Source organism: Pogoniulus pusillus, chromosome 1 (genome assembly GCF_015220805.1).
Source record: "Pogoniulus pusillus isolate bPogPus1 chromosome 1, bPogPus1.pri, whole genome shotgun sequence".
Taxonomy (NCBI): domain Eukaryota; kingdom Metazoa; phylum Chordata; class Aves; order Piciformes; family Lybiidae; genus Pogoniulus; species Pogoniulus pusillus.
In genome coordinates, this window is record NC_087264.1 from 44,331,673 (window position 1) to 44,349,281 (window position 17,609).

Below are 17,609 nucleotides of genomic sequence, written 5' to 3' on the forward strand. Positions count from 1 at the left end.
CAGAGGAAGCACATCGGTTTTCTTTAGTGTCCCAAGTGTGAGGCACACGAGGCACAATTTATATAGGCTTTCAGTTTGTTCAGCAGGCTCAGAGAACATTCTTTAATGGGCAGGAGCACTATTTAGAAAATACAGGAGGGTTTTAGCATGGACTGCTAATGCTGTGCAGCTCTTGCTTCCTTGAGCTACCAACATTCCATCCTGACAATCAAAGATCTGCTAATATAATTCATATCTATGATGGGCTACCACAGTCGGAGGGAATCTGTTCCAAATTACTCTCACTTCGCAGCATGTTTTGATTAAAGGGTAAACTTTACTTCAGGAAGCATGTCTGGTATTCAGTCAAACTAGAGTAAAGTTGAAACATCCCAATCCAAGGTTCTGCATAAAGGCCACATCCCTGCTTCACTTAGGGGAATGTTTTCCCATGACTGAAGACCATGTGGATGTTTCCCTAATTTTCTGCTGATGGAATTAAAAAAAAAAAATCCAAACATGTGGACCCCAGCCAGATGCAACTGAAGTTCTGCAGAGCCTGGAAACAGGCTTTCTCTATGGGCTGTTTTTATCACATTCATTTTGAATCTAAGAAGGACAATAAAGTTTAACGAGCTATTTCTGAAAGGATTTTGAGGATGTGTTCAGTAGAATCCACTCTGTATTTTTCCTTAGGTCAAATCACTGTCAGATCACCCACGGTCCTTCATTTGTCGTATGCTTTTCAATGCCCAGTCATAAGCAGATGTTTTGGCTACAAAATAATCAAACAGTGCTGAGAAGTTCCTATAGTGAGAATGCAAAGGACCCCATTCCACTAGAAAGCACAAAGAGAAAAAATCTGGATGGACAGCGAAGCTGCTGAAATAATTCTTAACAATTTGCTGCTAGGATACTACAACCTGAATGCAAGCAGTGAGTTTCAAGAGGAACTGACTCTCCTTGCCTGCAGGCTGTGGCACTGAGCCTTGAGAGAGGCCTAAGGCAGGGCTGATGGTGTCGCAAGCCTCACGTCTACACAGAGCATGCAACAGACTGCGTTCAGGGAATGCAGGGAAGCACAAGAGCTCCAAGTAGCAACCTGGAAGCTGCGGAGTTCTTGGGATCATGTTTGCGAGGCACTCATCTGTCAGAGCCTGCAATATGAAGGGTCCCATAGTGCGTGCCTACATATATGCTCCTTTGGTATGCACATAATGGATAGGCATCGTGTGCTAGGGGATGTCAAGCAATATGTATGCTCCAGGTTGTGGGTATTCGGAGGCAAGGTGGAGCTGAAGACTATGGCCACCTGCAGTATTTCCCCCCCAGCTGCAGTGTGATGACACTACCTCTCTCCTGCTTTGAGTCCCAGACACAAGAGCACCTCATTAGCAGACCAGACATTTACAGAGGACCCAGAGCACTCTTAGGTGTGAGTTGCAGATGATAGAGGAAGAGTATGAAGTGTGACTCAAGGAATACTTTCATACTTAAGTGCTTGAGAACTACATCATTTATAGGGACTTCTGCAAATAGGTGGCTGTGAGTTACTATATGAGTTGTTGAGTAGGGCTGGATACAGGCAAGCACGCACAAGGGTGGGAGTAGCCCATATATCAGTATGACATAAAACTGCATCTGTTCCATCAGACAAACACAAGAAGGAGAGGAAATCAATGCTTTTGAGTACCACTTATATCCCTCTTTGTTTGCCCTATATTTTGAGTAAGGAAGACCATGAGACAAATACCATTAAGGAATTTAATCAGTCCATTGAGAAGCAAGGTCAGATTTAGACTACACTTGGCCTGCACTGTCATTGCTTTGGAATTCCCTCCCTCTCACATGCCTTATGTGTGCTGGCCAAGACAGTGTTTGCAAGGCCTTTCCTTTCCCCAGAATTACATCTGACCTGACTGGAGGGGTGAGGACACTCTCTTCCTCTCAGGATGTAAACAAATACTAACTGCCCTGTATTCTGACACTGATGGATAGATGCTCAGTGGCAGGGTTCCAACAGCAGCACCAAGTTTATGATGAATTTCCCCTTGACACATGGTATATATAGTAAAGCCTCACACTAGGAGAGATGAAATCAAGGAAACCAAGCATAGATCAACATTTGCCTCAGAGTAGTACTGGGTAAGGGAGCATCATCTCACAGGAGGCACTAGAGACAGGAGTTCTGCCTCTTCTCCTGGTTTCCTACTGGCATATTCTGTGATTGTGTAAAAGTGTGGGGGCTTTCATTTCCCCAGCTGTAATGTCTGTATGGTATACTGAGATCTTTGGAGAGAAGATGCCAAAGAAAAGCCCGAATTCACAGCATCTCATTCCCAGAGCTCATGCAGATGGCATAGTGAGATCTTCCTCACAAGAATGTGACAGCTTATGAACAGCCTGAGGTTAACTTTTCATTGTCATATTTCTCTTGAATTCTTCCCAAGCTCTCTCTTCTTATGCCTCACTACTGAAAAAACGGAGCATTCACTTTTACAGTCAGTGATATCCCTCCACGTTTGTAACCAATGGTGTACGCTGGCATCCTTGGACTAATCCATGGTCTGGAAGACCAGAAGTCTTGGACTTGTGTTTTGCTGACACTGTAACTCAAACTCAGGAGAAATATATGTTCTTAGAAAGTGCCAAATATGGCACAACACTGAGCCTTCCTTCAGAAAACACTGAACAGAGAAACCCTCCCAGCTGCATTACTATAGCATTAATAATAAAAAGTCAATCTCATCTGTAAAAAGCTAGACTAGGTTAAAGAAATCAAGAATTAAAGCTGTCTGGCTTTATTGCTCAGCAAGAACGAATGGCAGGAAGTAGAATGACTGTCAGTGATGGCCAAAGGGAACAGTAGCTTGCCTGTGTTGTCTGAATATTTACTTATGAACATGTTACTAGGAATACAAAGACTCATGGGTTTTATCTTGGAGACTTATGGGGTTCATGTTGGTATGAGTCAATTTTATATTCAGGTTTAAGTTGTATTTACCTGTCTTGACTGATTACAGACACATAGCCATGAATTGATGTTTGGAAATGTCTTTGTTTAATGGTTGCACAATATCTTAGGTCCCTGTTCTAGATGCAGTGAAGGTTCTCTTACAATGCTCATTCCACATGCAAAGAAGGATCAGATAAATGGATTCTGCAACTAACTGATGTCCTCTGGTGTACTACAGAGGGTGGTTTAACCCTCACCATGTAAACTCAGTATTCTTTATCTTACAAAATAGACAACCCCTTTTAGGTTACTCCTGCAGAGATGGTATGCATCACTCACCTGAGTTTTTGTCAGGCAGTCGGTTTATCCTCCATACAATGGAATTAAAGGCGTGCTCATATTTGGCAGTTCCCAAGGTTACTCTCATTACTGGCTCAGAACCAGACAGACTGGTTGATCCAAAAGTGGCCCCCTTGTTCACCTTGGCTTTCAAAGACTTCTCCCCCAGGACGCTCTCTCTGCGGAAGTTCTTCACCCACTCACTTGGCACAGGGTAACGGATCATCACGTTTTCACAAGGGACCTGAGTTAAAGGGTCCCGGTTGGAAGAGAACCCAGTGGACATCATCAGCCAGCTCTGCACCTCCACTTCAGCACCATTAATGCTAGCAGCTGTCCTCAGAGTAAAAGGCAAACTTTTCTCAGCAAAGACAGTTCTGAATCGCATCAGCTCGAACCGGCAGGCATCCAAGGGGTTGAAGAGGATAATACGGGAGTTATTAAACACATCCTCATCTACACACGAATGGAACCGACAGCTGTATAATTTAATCCACTTAGTGGTAGTAGTGGGCATAATATCCTGCCTTGCAACTATTTCGTTCCCTTTGATCAGGATATCGTTGAGGCCCAGTCTGCATTCAGCCAGGCCAGAAAGGAAGCTGAGAACATAGATATGGGTCAGCACACTGTGCTGGAGAATTGCATTGTCTCCTTTGGCCAAGATGGCATGAAACTCATCCCTGACATCAACTGTGATTTCTTCCTCTTGATAGTTTAATCCCACTGTGCTCAGATCCATCGATGAGGCCGGCAGGCTCATCAGTGTGTCTTGCACAGCACTGATGAAGCTAAGGAAGTCTTCATAATCTGTAGTCCCCAGCTTAATAATTTGCTCTCTCTCTGCTGTGTGAGCAATGGCTGGCTTAGGCTGGTACTTCTTTTTCTCCTTGTAGGTTGTGCGGTCTAGCCGCACGCTGTGTATCCTTCCATTCTCATCATAGTTCTGGAGCTTGCGCTCTGAAATCTCATGATTGATTTCAAGTTTGAATTCCCGAAAAGGCTTCTCCAGTCCTTTCTCATAAAAGAGCTGTATACATCCACTGTCAGTCAGCTTTACATATATTGGTCCCCAGTGTCTGGATGACATAATATTCTTCTTCTCTGGGATCCTGAGCATCATTGGCCATCCATCCTTTGGCTTAGCTGGTGCCAGGTTAAACGGGCTTGCATCCAGATCATATGGCATTGCAGGATCATCATCAGGCAAGGTGGGGCTGCTCACATGATCTGGGTCTCCAATCTGAAGTTGCTTGAGCTGTTCTACAGCATCTGTGTGGGTTACACTTTTGTTTGCCTCATGGAAACTGATGGTATCAGGCTCTTGAAGAACAATGAGAGAGTCTCTTTGGCTTTTGCCTGGAGCACTGGAGACAGAGGAACTTTTGGAACGTCTGTCTCGCTCCTCGAAGAATGAGCTGAACGGATTGATGGGTGAGGGTTGGACATCTCGAAGAGATTCATCCAGGAAGGGATTAGTAGCACTCCATGGTGGTGTTTCAACAGAAGGCAACTTTGTTAAGGAGGAAAGGTCTAGCTTTTGAATTTTGGAGAGATCTCCCAATGTGCTTTTAGGACGTTCTCTTTTCTTAAAGGATGTAGTGAGGTTATAGTTAACATCTGGAGTCTGTGTTTCTGCAGGTGGGGTGTCTGTTTTCAAGGGAGAAAAGTTCTGTGGTGAAAAACAGACTTCATTGTCATCAAAAGTCACCCAGCTGGGAAAGCGAACTGTGTTTTGGGTAGATGAATGCCCATTTGTGGAAGTGTTGTTTAGCTGCCAGTTGACAGCCTCCATATCTATCTCTTCATCTTCCTGGAGAGATGAGGAATTGTCTTTAAAAGAAGAGGGGAGGGGGAGAAAATTTCAGCCAATTATTCTGAAGTTATCTCCACGAAAAGAAAACCGTATTAGTTGGTGTGCTCAACAAAGGGTGGGCAAGAATGGCAGTTAAAAGACTTGGCTAAAAGGCTGAACAGTCTAACTAGAATTACTGAAGAAACAGACAGCTGAACACAGAAAAGGAATGCAGGAAGAAACACAAAAGGAATGACAGCAATGGCTGCATTGCTCTCATTCCAACATAATGACCTAAAAAAAGAACTTCAGCCCACATGTTGTAGGGATGTTTTAAAACTTCCCCTCTAAACCTCCAGGCTGCATTTCTCCACTCCACTTGCCTTTTGTTCTTTGCCTCTTTTGTTCCCTCTCACTCTTACTCTCATTTTTCCCTCTTTGTCCCCACACCATTTGTCCGACAGAAGAATTCAGCAGGGAGGGGGGAATGAATCTTGAGGAAGAGCACTTCTCCATTCTACCACCACATACTTTTATGCACATTTGCTGTTACCACAACAGCATATGGAGATACAATGAAAGCACTATGAAAGGTGCCTAAGATGGCATCTTTGTCCAGGACGTGTTCAGCAAAGAGACTCTTTGGATTACCCTGTGGGAAAGAGTCTGCCAGGTGCCAGATGTCTGAAAAATCTGTCAGAGAAGTTGTGACCTAAAGATTTATGTTAGAATAAGGAAAGACATCTTTTTGAATTGTATGGTGGAAGCTGCCCTCATCCTCTGTCAGGACATAGCACTACTGGCTACTGTTTTCTTAAGCCTCAGGCTCTGCCAAGGCACTTTCTGGAAGCCTGCATCATACTGTGCCATTGCAACCCCAGCTCCTTCTGGAATAGACAGCTGCAGTGGTAACGTGGTGTGCTCCAAAATGAGCATAAATTCTCTGAGTTCAGAAATTAAAAACTGTCCTCCCCATTTTCTTCCCACTGAGCTAATGAATCTGTGCACTCTTCAAAATAAGCAGCCAGCATGAAATTGTATTCTCTGGATGCACCACAGGTTTGCTCTGCATATGATACAACAGTGCTACCATTTGGGACTTTTGCTTCTGATATAGAGACCTCATGTTTTACACGAGTCATTGCTCTTCAGTACAAGCCAAAAAATGAGTGTAAGATGTAGTACTTTGGCATGGTTGTACATCTGTGATCTAAGTAACTATTGAAACTGTCACCACTTCCCAGTCTGGTCAGCAAGACTGCAATCCTTTGAAGCAAACCTAAGGCTTGCTTAAGACATGATAAGGGTCTCTATTTTTAAAATGATATTTCTGGAAAAAAATACTCCCCATTTCTTTTAGGACTTCTACAAGTCCTGTGTTCATAAGTTCAGGGGTTCATAAAAGTGGACCACATCTTCCCTGCCTCCAATTATAATCTTCCTCTTTCCCACACACTAGCTTCTGAACTGCAGAAACAAAATTTGATTATACAGATCCACAACTATGGTAAGCTTGAGAGAAGCAGATGAGAAGATGTCCTCGAAAGTCCATATGAAAAACACACAATCACCTTAAAAAATTCCTTCTAAATGGAATAAGTTTTATAACAGTAACTACTTTTTTATTCCAGATCACAGATACCCAGAAATAAATCAGAAGCTGGAGATGGCTTCATATATGTAATAATTAGTTTCATTTTATTTTATAGGAAAAAACCCCAATAACCTGTTGTTTAATTTGTGGAAGTGAAACAATACTTCTTCTTGAAACTAAAACAAAAAAATACATTCTCCTGCTGGCAAAGAACCATACACTTGGTTTACAAACACCTGAAGAATACAGAGGTGGTTCTAAATAAAAGACAGGTTTTTAGCTTTGTCTCTTAAGAGGAGAGCTAATAGCAGGGAGGATAAAAACAGCGATAAGCTAATGCAGCTAAACATCCAAGGAAAGTTGCTGAGAACTAGATGAAACAGTGTGCATATCCCAAGGGAAATGCTGGCACCTCTGCTGCAAAGGCAAATACAGTATAGTGGAAAATCTTGTCACTGCTTGAGTATGGCTTAGTCGATTACTCCACATTTTTTCATTCCTTACTTTTGATGTATTCCTGAACATGGGTGATAAAAGTTTAAAATGTGAAGTCCTTCAATTTGGCAGCACCTTAGTAGGTCTGGCAGAGGACATTTAAGCAAGTGATTTCCTAGATGAACTACTTGCTTTTTAAAGAGTTTTGAATTTTCCTTCCTACAAAATAAATCGAGGTGATAGCTTGCTAATGGGGTGTGGACAGTCTTCAGTCCAGAGTGACTTCTGTCTGACAACGACTACTTTTGCATTAAAGAAGTGATCAAAACAAAGCACTTGTTTGTTTTCCTTCTTGACCCACTGACTTTGCTTTCCTAAGCAATTTACTTTGAGAAATCAAAATATCTTTTAATTGTCTGACCTTGCCAGATTCCAACCTGAGAGGTTGCTTCAGCCAGCTGCAAAACACAGGGGCAGATTTACCAAGGTGAAGATGACAACAGCACTGTCTTCTTTGCCACGAGGTAAGCTCTGGAGCAAGCAGCCCACACAACTATGCATCTTTGCATTCACTCCCTTACATTAAGTGCTGCCCGCAATCAGCACCGGCCATACCTTACCACACACATGCCTAAACATCACTGCCTAGCCATTAAATAATTCGGAAACCTAAATCCCCAGCGGACAAATGCCAACCTGCGCTGTAAGGGTGTTTTAGTTTTCCTTGTCCACGGATCTCTTAATGTTTTGTTGGCTTTGCAAGTGTTCATTAGCAAAATGGTTAATTGTTTCGGTATGATAAACTAAAAACCAGCATTGTTAGAACAGATGTGGACTATCTGACGATGATCGGCCTTTTGTGACTCACTAAAAGCAAAGAAGTCTTTGGTTCTCTTTCTATTTACATTACTTTGGTCAAAACTACCAGGGAGTATCACCTTACAAATGCCTGGGGGAAAGGCAGTAGTCCAGCTGCTAAAGGACATTGGCACTGCAAGCCGTTCATGACCAAAGCTATGACACAGAAGTAGAAAGAGGATTTGAGAGTGTTATTCACCTTTCAAAAAGGCAGACAATGACTTTGACAAGTGTATCTGAGCAAAAACTTAGATTTTCAAATTTCTGATTGCTCATCCGTTTTGTTGAGAGAGAGATGAGTTCAGAGATTCACTGTGTGACATTCTGCTACTTTGAGTATCTTACTTCACATTTAATTCAGATAGCTCTACTTTAAACTTTAGACCACCAACATTTGGCAGGCTGGAACACGGACTTTTAAGCACTGCTGTAGACTTTAAGTCTCTACAAGATCTGACATGTGGAAGAGATGACTGTTCACACAGTCCTTGTCCTCTTCTCCTGCTGCTGAACTCACCAAATACGAAAATTTAACAGCAATCTAGCTCTCCAATGTGTTAACAGAAAAGTTATGTTTCAAACTTTGCATTTTATGGCACAGCTAAGAAACATTTCAAAATCATCACAGATGAAGGAACCAGCAGAAAAATGTGCAGGATAAAAGACCGAAGTCATAGACCTGATCTCTAAATTTCCCTTTCTTATTCCTTCTGCTCCCATTTGACAGGCTCCTCAGGTCACGTTGAATGGATTCATCTTTAGATAATTTTCCAGTTCATCTTACTCTGTCATGTTTTAACACTACATCTTTTTGAACTTAGGTGTCTAAATTTAGGCCATGTAAATCAGTGGCCTGATTAAACCTGATGTAGTTTTATCTCAAATCTGCAGTACTACACAGTCTGTTCCCCGTAGTGGGTTAATGACAACATAAGTGTGATGTCTGTTGCTTGGTTAAGTATTGCATATTCACCATAACTCTCCAAATAAATTTAGTAGCCAAAGGAAGTGAAAAAATCTCAAGGTACAAATAAGAGCTTCCAGCTTCATTTAAAACACAATGCGTTTAATCTGCATTTAAGTACTTTATCCCCATGAGTCTCTGTGGTGGCTTAGGAACTTTTTCCCACCACCACTAGTGAAATTTACCAGACCAGCTCAGATGGCTTGGAAGTAAGATCAAGCTATAAGCACAGCAAAGCAAAATTTACAGGAATATATATACAATACATTTACAGGTATTTACGATTATATACAAATTAGAAATAATACAGAAATCCAAACTCCCTTCTGGACAAAGAAAGTGCCCAGGAGGGGCTCAAAGCCTCTCTTTCTTTCTCTCTCTTCATTCCCAGACAGAAACCAAAACAATCAGCAAAGCTTACTTGTTATCTGTTAGTGGAAGATACAAAAGCAGAGTAAAGGCAAAGTGGAAGGAGCAAGGGTTCTGAGGCAGAAGCAACAAAATTGTTTACACTTTGGCTTTTTATCCCTTCCAGCAAACCAATGAATGATATAGACCTCACCATTATTTTCCTTTTACTACCAATGATCTAATTTATCTAATTATAGTATTCCAATTAGCCAGTCTCTAATAATTTTAAACATAAACCATCATGCAGATACTAAACTGAAGATGAAATACAAGCAAATTATGACCCAGTCACCCACAGCTAGATTACAGTAGCTCTCCTACTTCAAGAAAACTGTTGAAAAATACTGGATTCCATGCCCTGTCTTAAAGGATCCTAGATGTTTTTGTGGAGGCTTTTGTTGTAATTAAGATCTTGTTATTCTGTATCTGTATTTTTTATTATCCTGCACACGAGCATACATATTTATGGGGAGGCAGGACTACTTCATTTCAGGTGTTCATGCTTCCCTTGCTTTACTGCCCTGAAATATTTGCATTGCGTCTCCTTCACTCATGCTGTCTCCTGCTGCTGTAGAGGGAATAGAACACCTTCCCAACAACAGAGCCTGCCCTAACTGATAACTAAGTAACTGATATCTGATTACCCATAAGAACAATGCTAGTTTCATCCAGAAGTCTCATTGCAACCAGTTATGCTATTTGAGTGCCTGTCTTGATCTCATCTGTTTTCTTTTCCCCTGTTTATCTTTATTCAAACAGAGAAACTAATTAAACAAAGACTGAAATAGAATCAGAGCCCTGTCATTATTCCTCAAGTAAAGAAAATATTCAAGATAACTTAATTAGATTTCCTGTACAATTTAATTTTAAGATGTTCAATATTTTTACTTTGTAAAACTTTTACAATGTTTATTGACTAGTTAAAATTCTGGCTTATGAAAAATCAACATTTCAGATGTGGTATGGAATAACAGAAACAGTATTTCCACAACTCATAAGATCATAAGATATGTGCAGTTAACTCAGATCTCAGCTATGCTGCCTGTTTTTGGCTGCAACCACAGTTTTGCAGATGCTTCTTATGTATTCTGCAGTAGGCTGGGCAGTCAGAACGTGCCTGGCCAGTCTTCAAACCAAGCATCTGTAACACACCTCATGCACAAATTAACCATATGCAGAAAAAATGCTTTCCAAATATACTGCTTAGGGTTTAGTTTGTAAATACTTAGAAGTTAGTGTACTAACATTCTTAGACAGGATTACAGTCAGGTATAAATCCACAACTAGAAATCACCCAAACACTGCAGCAAAGGTAGATCTATAGCTTTGGGATGTAAGTGCAAATATGCCTGGGTCTCAAATTAATACCAATTTATCAGCTATAGTTCTTCAGATCATGCAGCATTTAAGTGGTAGTAAACTAAAGGCAGCAAGGAACTTTAAAAGGGAGTAAGACTGTCCTAGTGATAGCCAGAAGGCAGGCAGTCCAGGGAAAAGCACTGTTTATCACTTAAATGCACCATTCTTTGGGGTTTTATTCAGCAGACTACTTTAAAAAGAAATGTAAATAAATACACTTTGTTCTTGTACCATACTTTTTAAAAGGGTAAAACAGATGTAAAACAGTGGTCCCAAATTGGGTCTCATAACTACTACAGAGGAAGAGGCTTTTTGATTCCAATCCATCTGAGAGTCACAGATCTAGGAAGCATGTTTTTCCTGGAGATCAGTTCATGTGCTTCCATTAGCTGGCCAGAAGGTGGTACATTAAGACTGACACAATTAGAAGTCTCAAGATTTGTAACAGGTTTAGAAAAGACTATGCCTGTTTAAAGAATTCACGCCATTTATGTGATACAAGGTTTTTGTAACTGTTTTATAATTAAGGCTAGACTCAGCCAAGTTGTGAACAATTCTCATGTTAAGTGGCAGAGAAAATATTAAACCCTGTTTTGTTTTCCTTAGAACATACTTCTATTAAACAAACGTAAACATCATAGCAACTAAGCATACCTACATTACAAAGCAACTTTGTTTTCGTCCCCGAAGACACAGCATAGACACGACTGACACAGTTTTGCTGCTCTGTTATCTAACTTTGTTCCCAGCAAGGTGTGTTCAGTCTGGAGGTTACAAAGACTACTACACCCTAGCCTTAGTCATTATTACTACTACTGGAGTATGTACATTGGGCTAGACCAGACAAAAGCCTGTGTGTGTAAGGACAGAGCAGAGATGGGAAACACAACGCTGAACCTGTTTTAGCAGAAGGATTGCTAAAAGAATGATAGGTTCTCTGGAGAAGGAGGAGTTGTTCTGCTCCACCTTTCATCCAAAGGGAGAACAAGAGAAGACACACACATGGTATTTTTCAAAGGCAGTTCCTTTCAAAATACACTGGGGAAGACAAAGGAAGTCAGTTTGCCTCTCAGTGTACTTTGGACTTAGCTTCCATCCACAGGGGACTGTTTACCTCTGATTTTGATCAGTAGTGCATACAGTATGTCCTTCAATAGTGGAACTACCTCTGAGACAAGACCATGGAACTCAGGAAGAAATATTCTGGCAGCAATTAAAAAAAAGGCAAAATGCTCCTGCTAGCCCAGGATGTTCCAGAACGTTAATGATATTTAGCAAGTAGAATGAATCTGTAGCCCATCCTACAAATGCAAAGACAATCTCACTCTATCTTGGAGGAGCTAATACTAGCATCCATTGAATAAACTCCCTTCTGCAAAGGGCAGTTACATAAATCTGTCGTACACAGGCAATATACTACTTCATAATGCCATAATTTTACAAGCAATATACAATAGACTGGTAGCAAAATACAGGGGTTTGCAGACCTCTTAACTTTTGTCTTCAATTACTGAAATAGTACCATGTGGAAGGAACATGCTTGACATTTGCAGTGCCAGACTGCAGGTGAAAATGTGTCAGCTACTGGATTCTCTCAGAATTTAGGGTCCTGTTAAGCAGCATAACTTTTGACTGCAGTGTAACATACTCATGCTATGGTCTCATGCATCAAGATGAGGACTCAAAAGGCAGCTTGCAGTACTGCATAAGAATGGGGGATTGGCTCTGCTAATTAAATGCAAGAAATGTTCCCACAGTTATGTGAAAATTGAAGGCTGGAGACCATTGTGTGCATCAGACATTTGAAACACTCCAAGTTTGCTATTGCCAGTCCTTTAGTTCAGAAACTGTATTGACAGTGACCACAAATGGTAACAGCAGCTGATGACAATTTGGTAGCCAGCACAAAATAACTTATCTCTAATTCCTAGGTGAGCAGTTCCTGCATGACTTAAGTCAACATCACTCCTGCCGAGTGATGTGTTGCTTCTGTGGCAAAAAAAGACAAGTCAGGATGCAGGGATGTTGGTTAAGACTGTACCAGAGCTGAATTCTCTGTGCATAGAAATAAACACTGATGTCCATCTCTGTGCATAATTTAGAAAGAGGTAGAACAAAATACATCAGCAAAAGAAGGAATGTGCTTTGCTTCATGACTGACACAAAGAGGTACAAAATTAAAATTTATGATGATAGACAAAGATACAAACATCTACGGCACAGTGAAAAATGTGATGAGGGAACGAGGAGAAAGAACAGACATTGGTTATTTCTCATCCTCAGAATGTGCTACTGCAAACACTTCTGGCTCCCCACAACATTTAAAAATAGTAGCATTAACTTCCTCATTCTTACACCCAAGGCATTTCTCAGGATCAAGTTTTATATCATATCATGTCAGCAGCTCATATCCTGTCTGCCGGATTTGCTTGCACATCTCAGGTTATCCAGACAAGAGGTAATTTCTTATTTACATGCTACCTTTACCCTGAGCAGTACCAAAATGACTTACAAACTATGCCCCTGCTCTTACTTAAAAAAACCCAAGGACCCATTTCCCAATTTCTACTGTAAGGCCACATGGAACCTTCAACTTCAGTTGATTAATTTAGTTACCTGATGAATTGTAAAGACAGACAACACAGGCTGATACATATTTATAGACTGCAGAAGTCAACAGTGATCCACTTCAACCTGAAGCTTATGCTAATATTTCTCCCCTCTGTAACTTGTTACGCAACCATTTGCTGTTTAAGCTACAGAAAAGATCGTGTAACTACATGAGGGTAGTCAGTTTGGCCAGTTCTCAAAGCATATGGGAGCTCCATGCTACAGTGAAGTTTTATGAATCAACAGGTGAGGTGCTCAACACAGAGGTGAGAGAAGCCACCTACACAAAGCCATAGGTGTGTAGGTGATTTTTTCTTTTCATTCCTGGAGGGACTTCCATCACATAACACAAAGACTGAGGGAGGCTGGATGGAAATAGCATGAGAAAACAGAACAGATAGCCTGGTCTATATGTAATGCCTTACCCATGTAGATATTACTGAGGATACACCTGCTGATGCGATGCCCCCACCTTCAACAAGTGATAAGTACAAGGAGCATGATGCAGAAGGTATGACATTGGAATGGGCTGCAAAAGACTTATGTAATAATTTGAACTGTGGAATTTTCTAAGTGATCACCAACTAGCAATTTCTGCCCTCTCTGTAGAAAAGCCAAGTAATGTGAAAGTCTGTGAGCTTTCTAAGGGATCATACAAGCCAAATGGACAAAGCAAGGGGGCTTCTATGGGGAATAAAATAATTGAAGACAGTAGAAGCTGTGATCCTTAGCTGAGCAAAACTTAACTCATGCATGCCAAGGAATTTCTTTGTGCACTTGCTGCTTGGAAGTAGATGTATCTGGATGAGAACAAATAGAAAGGTAGAGAAGCTGCACAGCTAAGATTGGATGCCTAAGTCCAGGACTGGCTGTGAACTGCTAGGAGAAATGTTGGGTATTTGCTTCTTACTGTTTGTTCCTCCCATACAATGAGAAGCAGAGCACTGTCCACACTATATACAAGTGAGAAGAATTTCACAAAAAATACTGGAAGTTAGCCAGAAAGGCCTCTAGCACTAGTCAGTGATACTCTTGCCTGAGATCTAAGTATGACAAATAACCGTTTTTCTAAAGAGTGACAGAGTATAGCATGCTTCCCTCTGCCAAGACTGACTTGGTATTAATTGAAGGCAAAACTAATGATCCAAAGAATGTATCTCTCCAGTTCTCTAAGGAAAATACCATATGAAAAAATTATATAAAATCCAGAGTGTTTTTTTTTAATGCATATGCCTTGCACAATGTTGGAACACTACAAATGACAATCTGGGAGACTTGTTCCTATACAAACACAAATATCCCTACTATTTTGTTAGAAAAAAAATGAAGTATTTCATGCCTGATTTTGTTTCAATTTTCTTTTTGCAAGGACTGAGACAATGAAAGGCCTGAGATATCCAGGTCAAGTGGTAGGGTGTGCTGGAGAACATTTATAAAATGGAAAGAGATTCAAGAGTTTTTCCAAGAGTGTAAGGTAAGCACTGAATTGCTCCTCACCTTGGGATTGTAAGGCTGTGAAGACTCCATGTACCTGCTATTTTAACTGTGCACCTGAAAGACCTAAATATTTTCTCAGGTAGAAGCTCAGAGATCTCACACAAGAAGGGCTTTACATCGAGTAAAAACACTGAGAGACACTCTGCAATTTCCAATTACTAAGACCTTAGAAAGCAAACTCTTGCAGCAACAGATACTGAAACATGCTCATTACAGTCAGATAAAGACACCGTTTCATTCTGTATATAAACTGTCTTCAAAATACACATTACAGTGTTGCAGAAGTGGTTGCAGAGTTGAGTCAGGGTGTGTATTGCTTGAGGCCTTTAAAGAAGTGTTTTGGATACATGCTGACTAAGTTTAAGAAGACAAGACATAGTAAGAATAAATATTCCCACAGGTGGTAACCTAACTTCAACTTCCTTTGTGGTGACACTGTATTCACTTTTTTGCTCACCTAGTAAAACTATAGGGATGTGAGAAGGGATGTCTGGGAGAGTGCTTCTAAAAGCAGAATCGTATCATCAGTGTTTGTGCCTGCCCTGCCAGTCTGACTGGCATGACTGTACTATTGACAACTTCAGCCAACTTCAAATTCATGTAACAAAAGGACTCCCAAGGATTGTGTAAGACAGAAAACTCATCATCATGCCCATGCAAACACGTTTTAGTTAACTATTCCTGCTGTACAGCCCTCTGACACAGTTAGAGAGTCTGGCTATTATCCCATGCTGCTATCAGCACTCCATCTCCAACCTCAAGGCAGCTGCTGACCAGCCTGGGAGTCTGTTAGAAGGGAACAGCTTGTTTTATGACACATTCGTCTGTTCTAGGTCTGGGACTCAGTGCAGCTCTTGCTTCAGCCCAGGCTCCTGCCATAAAACCCCAGCTGTTGTGCAGGTATTCACAATTGCAGGAAATCCACAGAACCAAGTACTGATCTGTTATCTGTTTTATGTCATCTGGAGTTTTGTGTTTTCCATTTTGCGTGTGTGTGTGAAGACACCAAAGTACATGGGATTATTCAGGGTCACTCCACAGAAGCACCCAAACAGAAAGGAGCCAAAAAGCCATTTCTTCTTCTCTCCCTTGCCTGATGCTAGCGTTGATTACAGCAAACAGAAAGGCATGGGCTTCACTGTTAAATGTGAATTTGACCAAAGGAGACCCACACATGAAGACTGGAAAGAGGTAACTCATGATGTTATCACAGCATTCTGTCAGAGAAGTGAAAAGGAAACCCATGCTTCCTTCCTCTCTGCACAAATTGTAACTTCCCATCTTATCTCTGGCAGGCATCTTCCCTCCAAGCTACAATTCTGCCTCAGGGCAGAATACGGGGTATACAGGCCCCAAATTCCCTGATGCTGGTCCTGCATAGCTTCTCAGCCACACCGATTTCTTCTTTTACTGTTAAGCTTTATCTCCCCCATCACCACCTAGTCTCAGCTGTGTGTCCTTTTTCTCCCCCAGGTGATGCTCTCTGTTCTTTTGATGGGAGTGCAGAGGGGAAGGAATTCAGGTAGTGGATTTGCCAAGTCATCTCCTTCTTTGTAAGATCGAGAGAGTGAAAAACATCAAAATAATCCTGTGGAGATGGCTATCTCAGTGAGCCTCTTGCTATATGTGTATACACATATATGAGAAAATAAGTTGTCAGCTTTAAAGGTGATTAACAAAGAATCCTGAAAATTTCTGTCCTGGCATGAAGAAATCAGACAGGATACAGGGTCTGGATGGGACAGGACTTTAATGAAAGAGTCAGGGCAATCCCTGTATGAAATAACAGCACAGAAAGCTAAATGGAAGTATAGGTTGGACGTTAGGAGCAAGTCCTTCACAGAGAGACTGATTTTTTTTTTTCAACCCCACTAAACTTGCCCTGTACCCTGATGACCTGCTAGATCACATCCACATTTCAGGAATCATAGAATCAACCAGGTTGGAAGAGACCTCCAAGATCATCCAGTCCAACCTATCCCTCAGCCCTATCCAGTCAACTAGACCATGGCATTAAGTGCCTCATCCAGTCTTTTCTTAAACACCTCCAGGGATGGCAACTCCACCACCTCCCTGGGCAGCCCATTCCAATGCCAATCACTCCCTCTGCCAGCAACTTCCTCCTAACATCCAGCCTACACCTCCCCTGGCACAGCTTGAGACTGTGTCCCCTTGTTTCGTTGCTGAGTGCCTGGAAGAAGAGCCCATCCCCACTTGACTACAGCCTTTCTTCAGGAGGCACTCCAAATCCCTTCTTTCCCCCACCCTCTGTCTCCTGAGGCTTGAATGGAAGAAGAGGCACGGAAAACTGCTTTCCTCCCCTCCTTGTGGGCTTGAAGGGGGAAAAGCAAAAGGTGCCTTTCCACATGGGTACTGACTCATGGGAAAGCCCACGCTGGAATTAGCTGGATTCTTCATCACCAGTATATATGGCAAGTGGACACACTGTCTAAGGAAAATCACAGAGAAGGAAAAAAAGCATGGGATTCCCACCTTACAGAGTTCCCACTTTGGAGAGTTCCCACTTTTGGACTGTTCCTGCTTTTGGATGGCTCCCACATTTACGTGGCTTCCATTTTTGCACCATTTGGTGCAGTTCTGCTGCCGCACCACTCTTGCATAGTCCATGTCACTCGCCCAACAAATCTGCAAGTTTGGCAGGTTCTTAGGTCCATTTGAGATAAGAGTTGCCAGGGGCACCTGGACCTGGCTTTTCTTGGACCACATCGTGTCCTGACTCCCTGTTTGCTACCCCAAGCTGAGGAAGAAGCCAGCAGTTTGTCTCTCCCCTGTGCTGCTGAAGCAGTGCTGC

The 17,609-nt window shown here is 41.7% G+C and overlaps 1 protein-coding gene across 3 annotated transcripts in view; it reads right to left on the reverse strand.

Moving 5' to 3' along the window:
• Nucleotides 1–17,609, reverse strand: part of STON2 (stonin 2) — an 85,762-nt gene that overhangs the window by 9,989 nt on the left and 58,164 nt on the right. For all 3 annotated transcript variants that reach the window (XM_064151141.1, XM_064151150.1, XM_064151159.1), the window contains exon 5: nucleotides 3,275–5,107. In XM_064151141.1, the coding sequence (XP_064007211.1) occupies nucleotides 3,275–5,107 (1,833 nt within the window). The remainder of the gene's footprint in view (nucleotides 1–3,274; nucleotides 5,108–17,609) is intronic.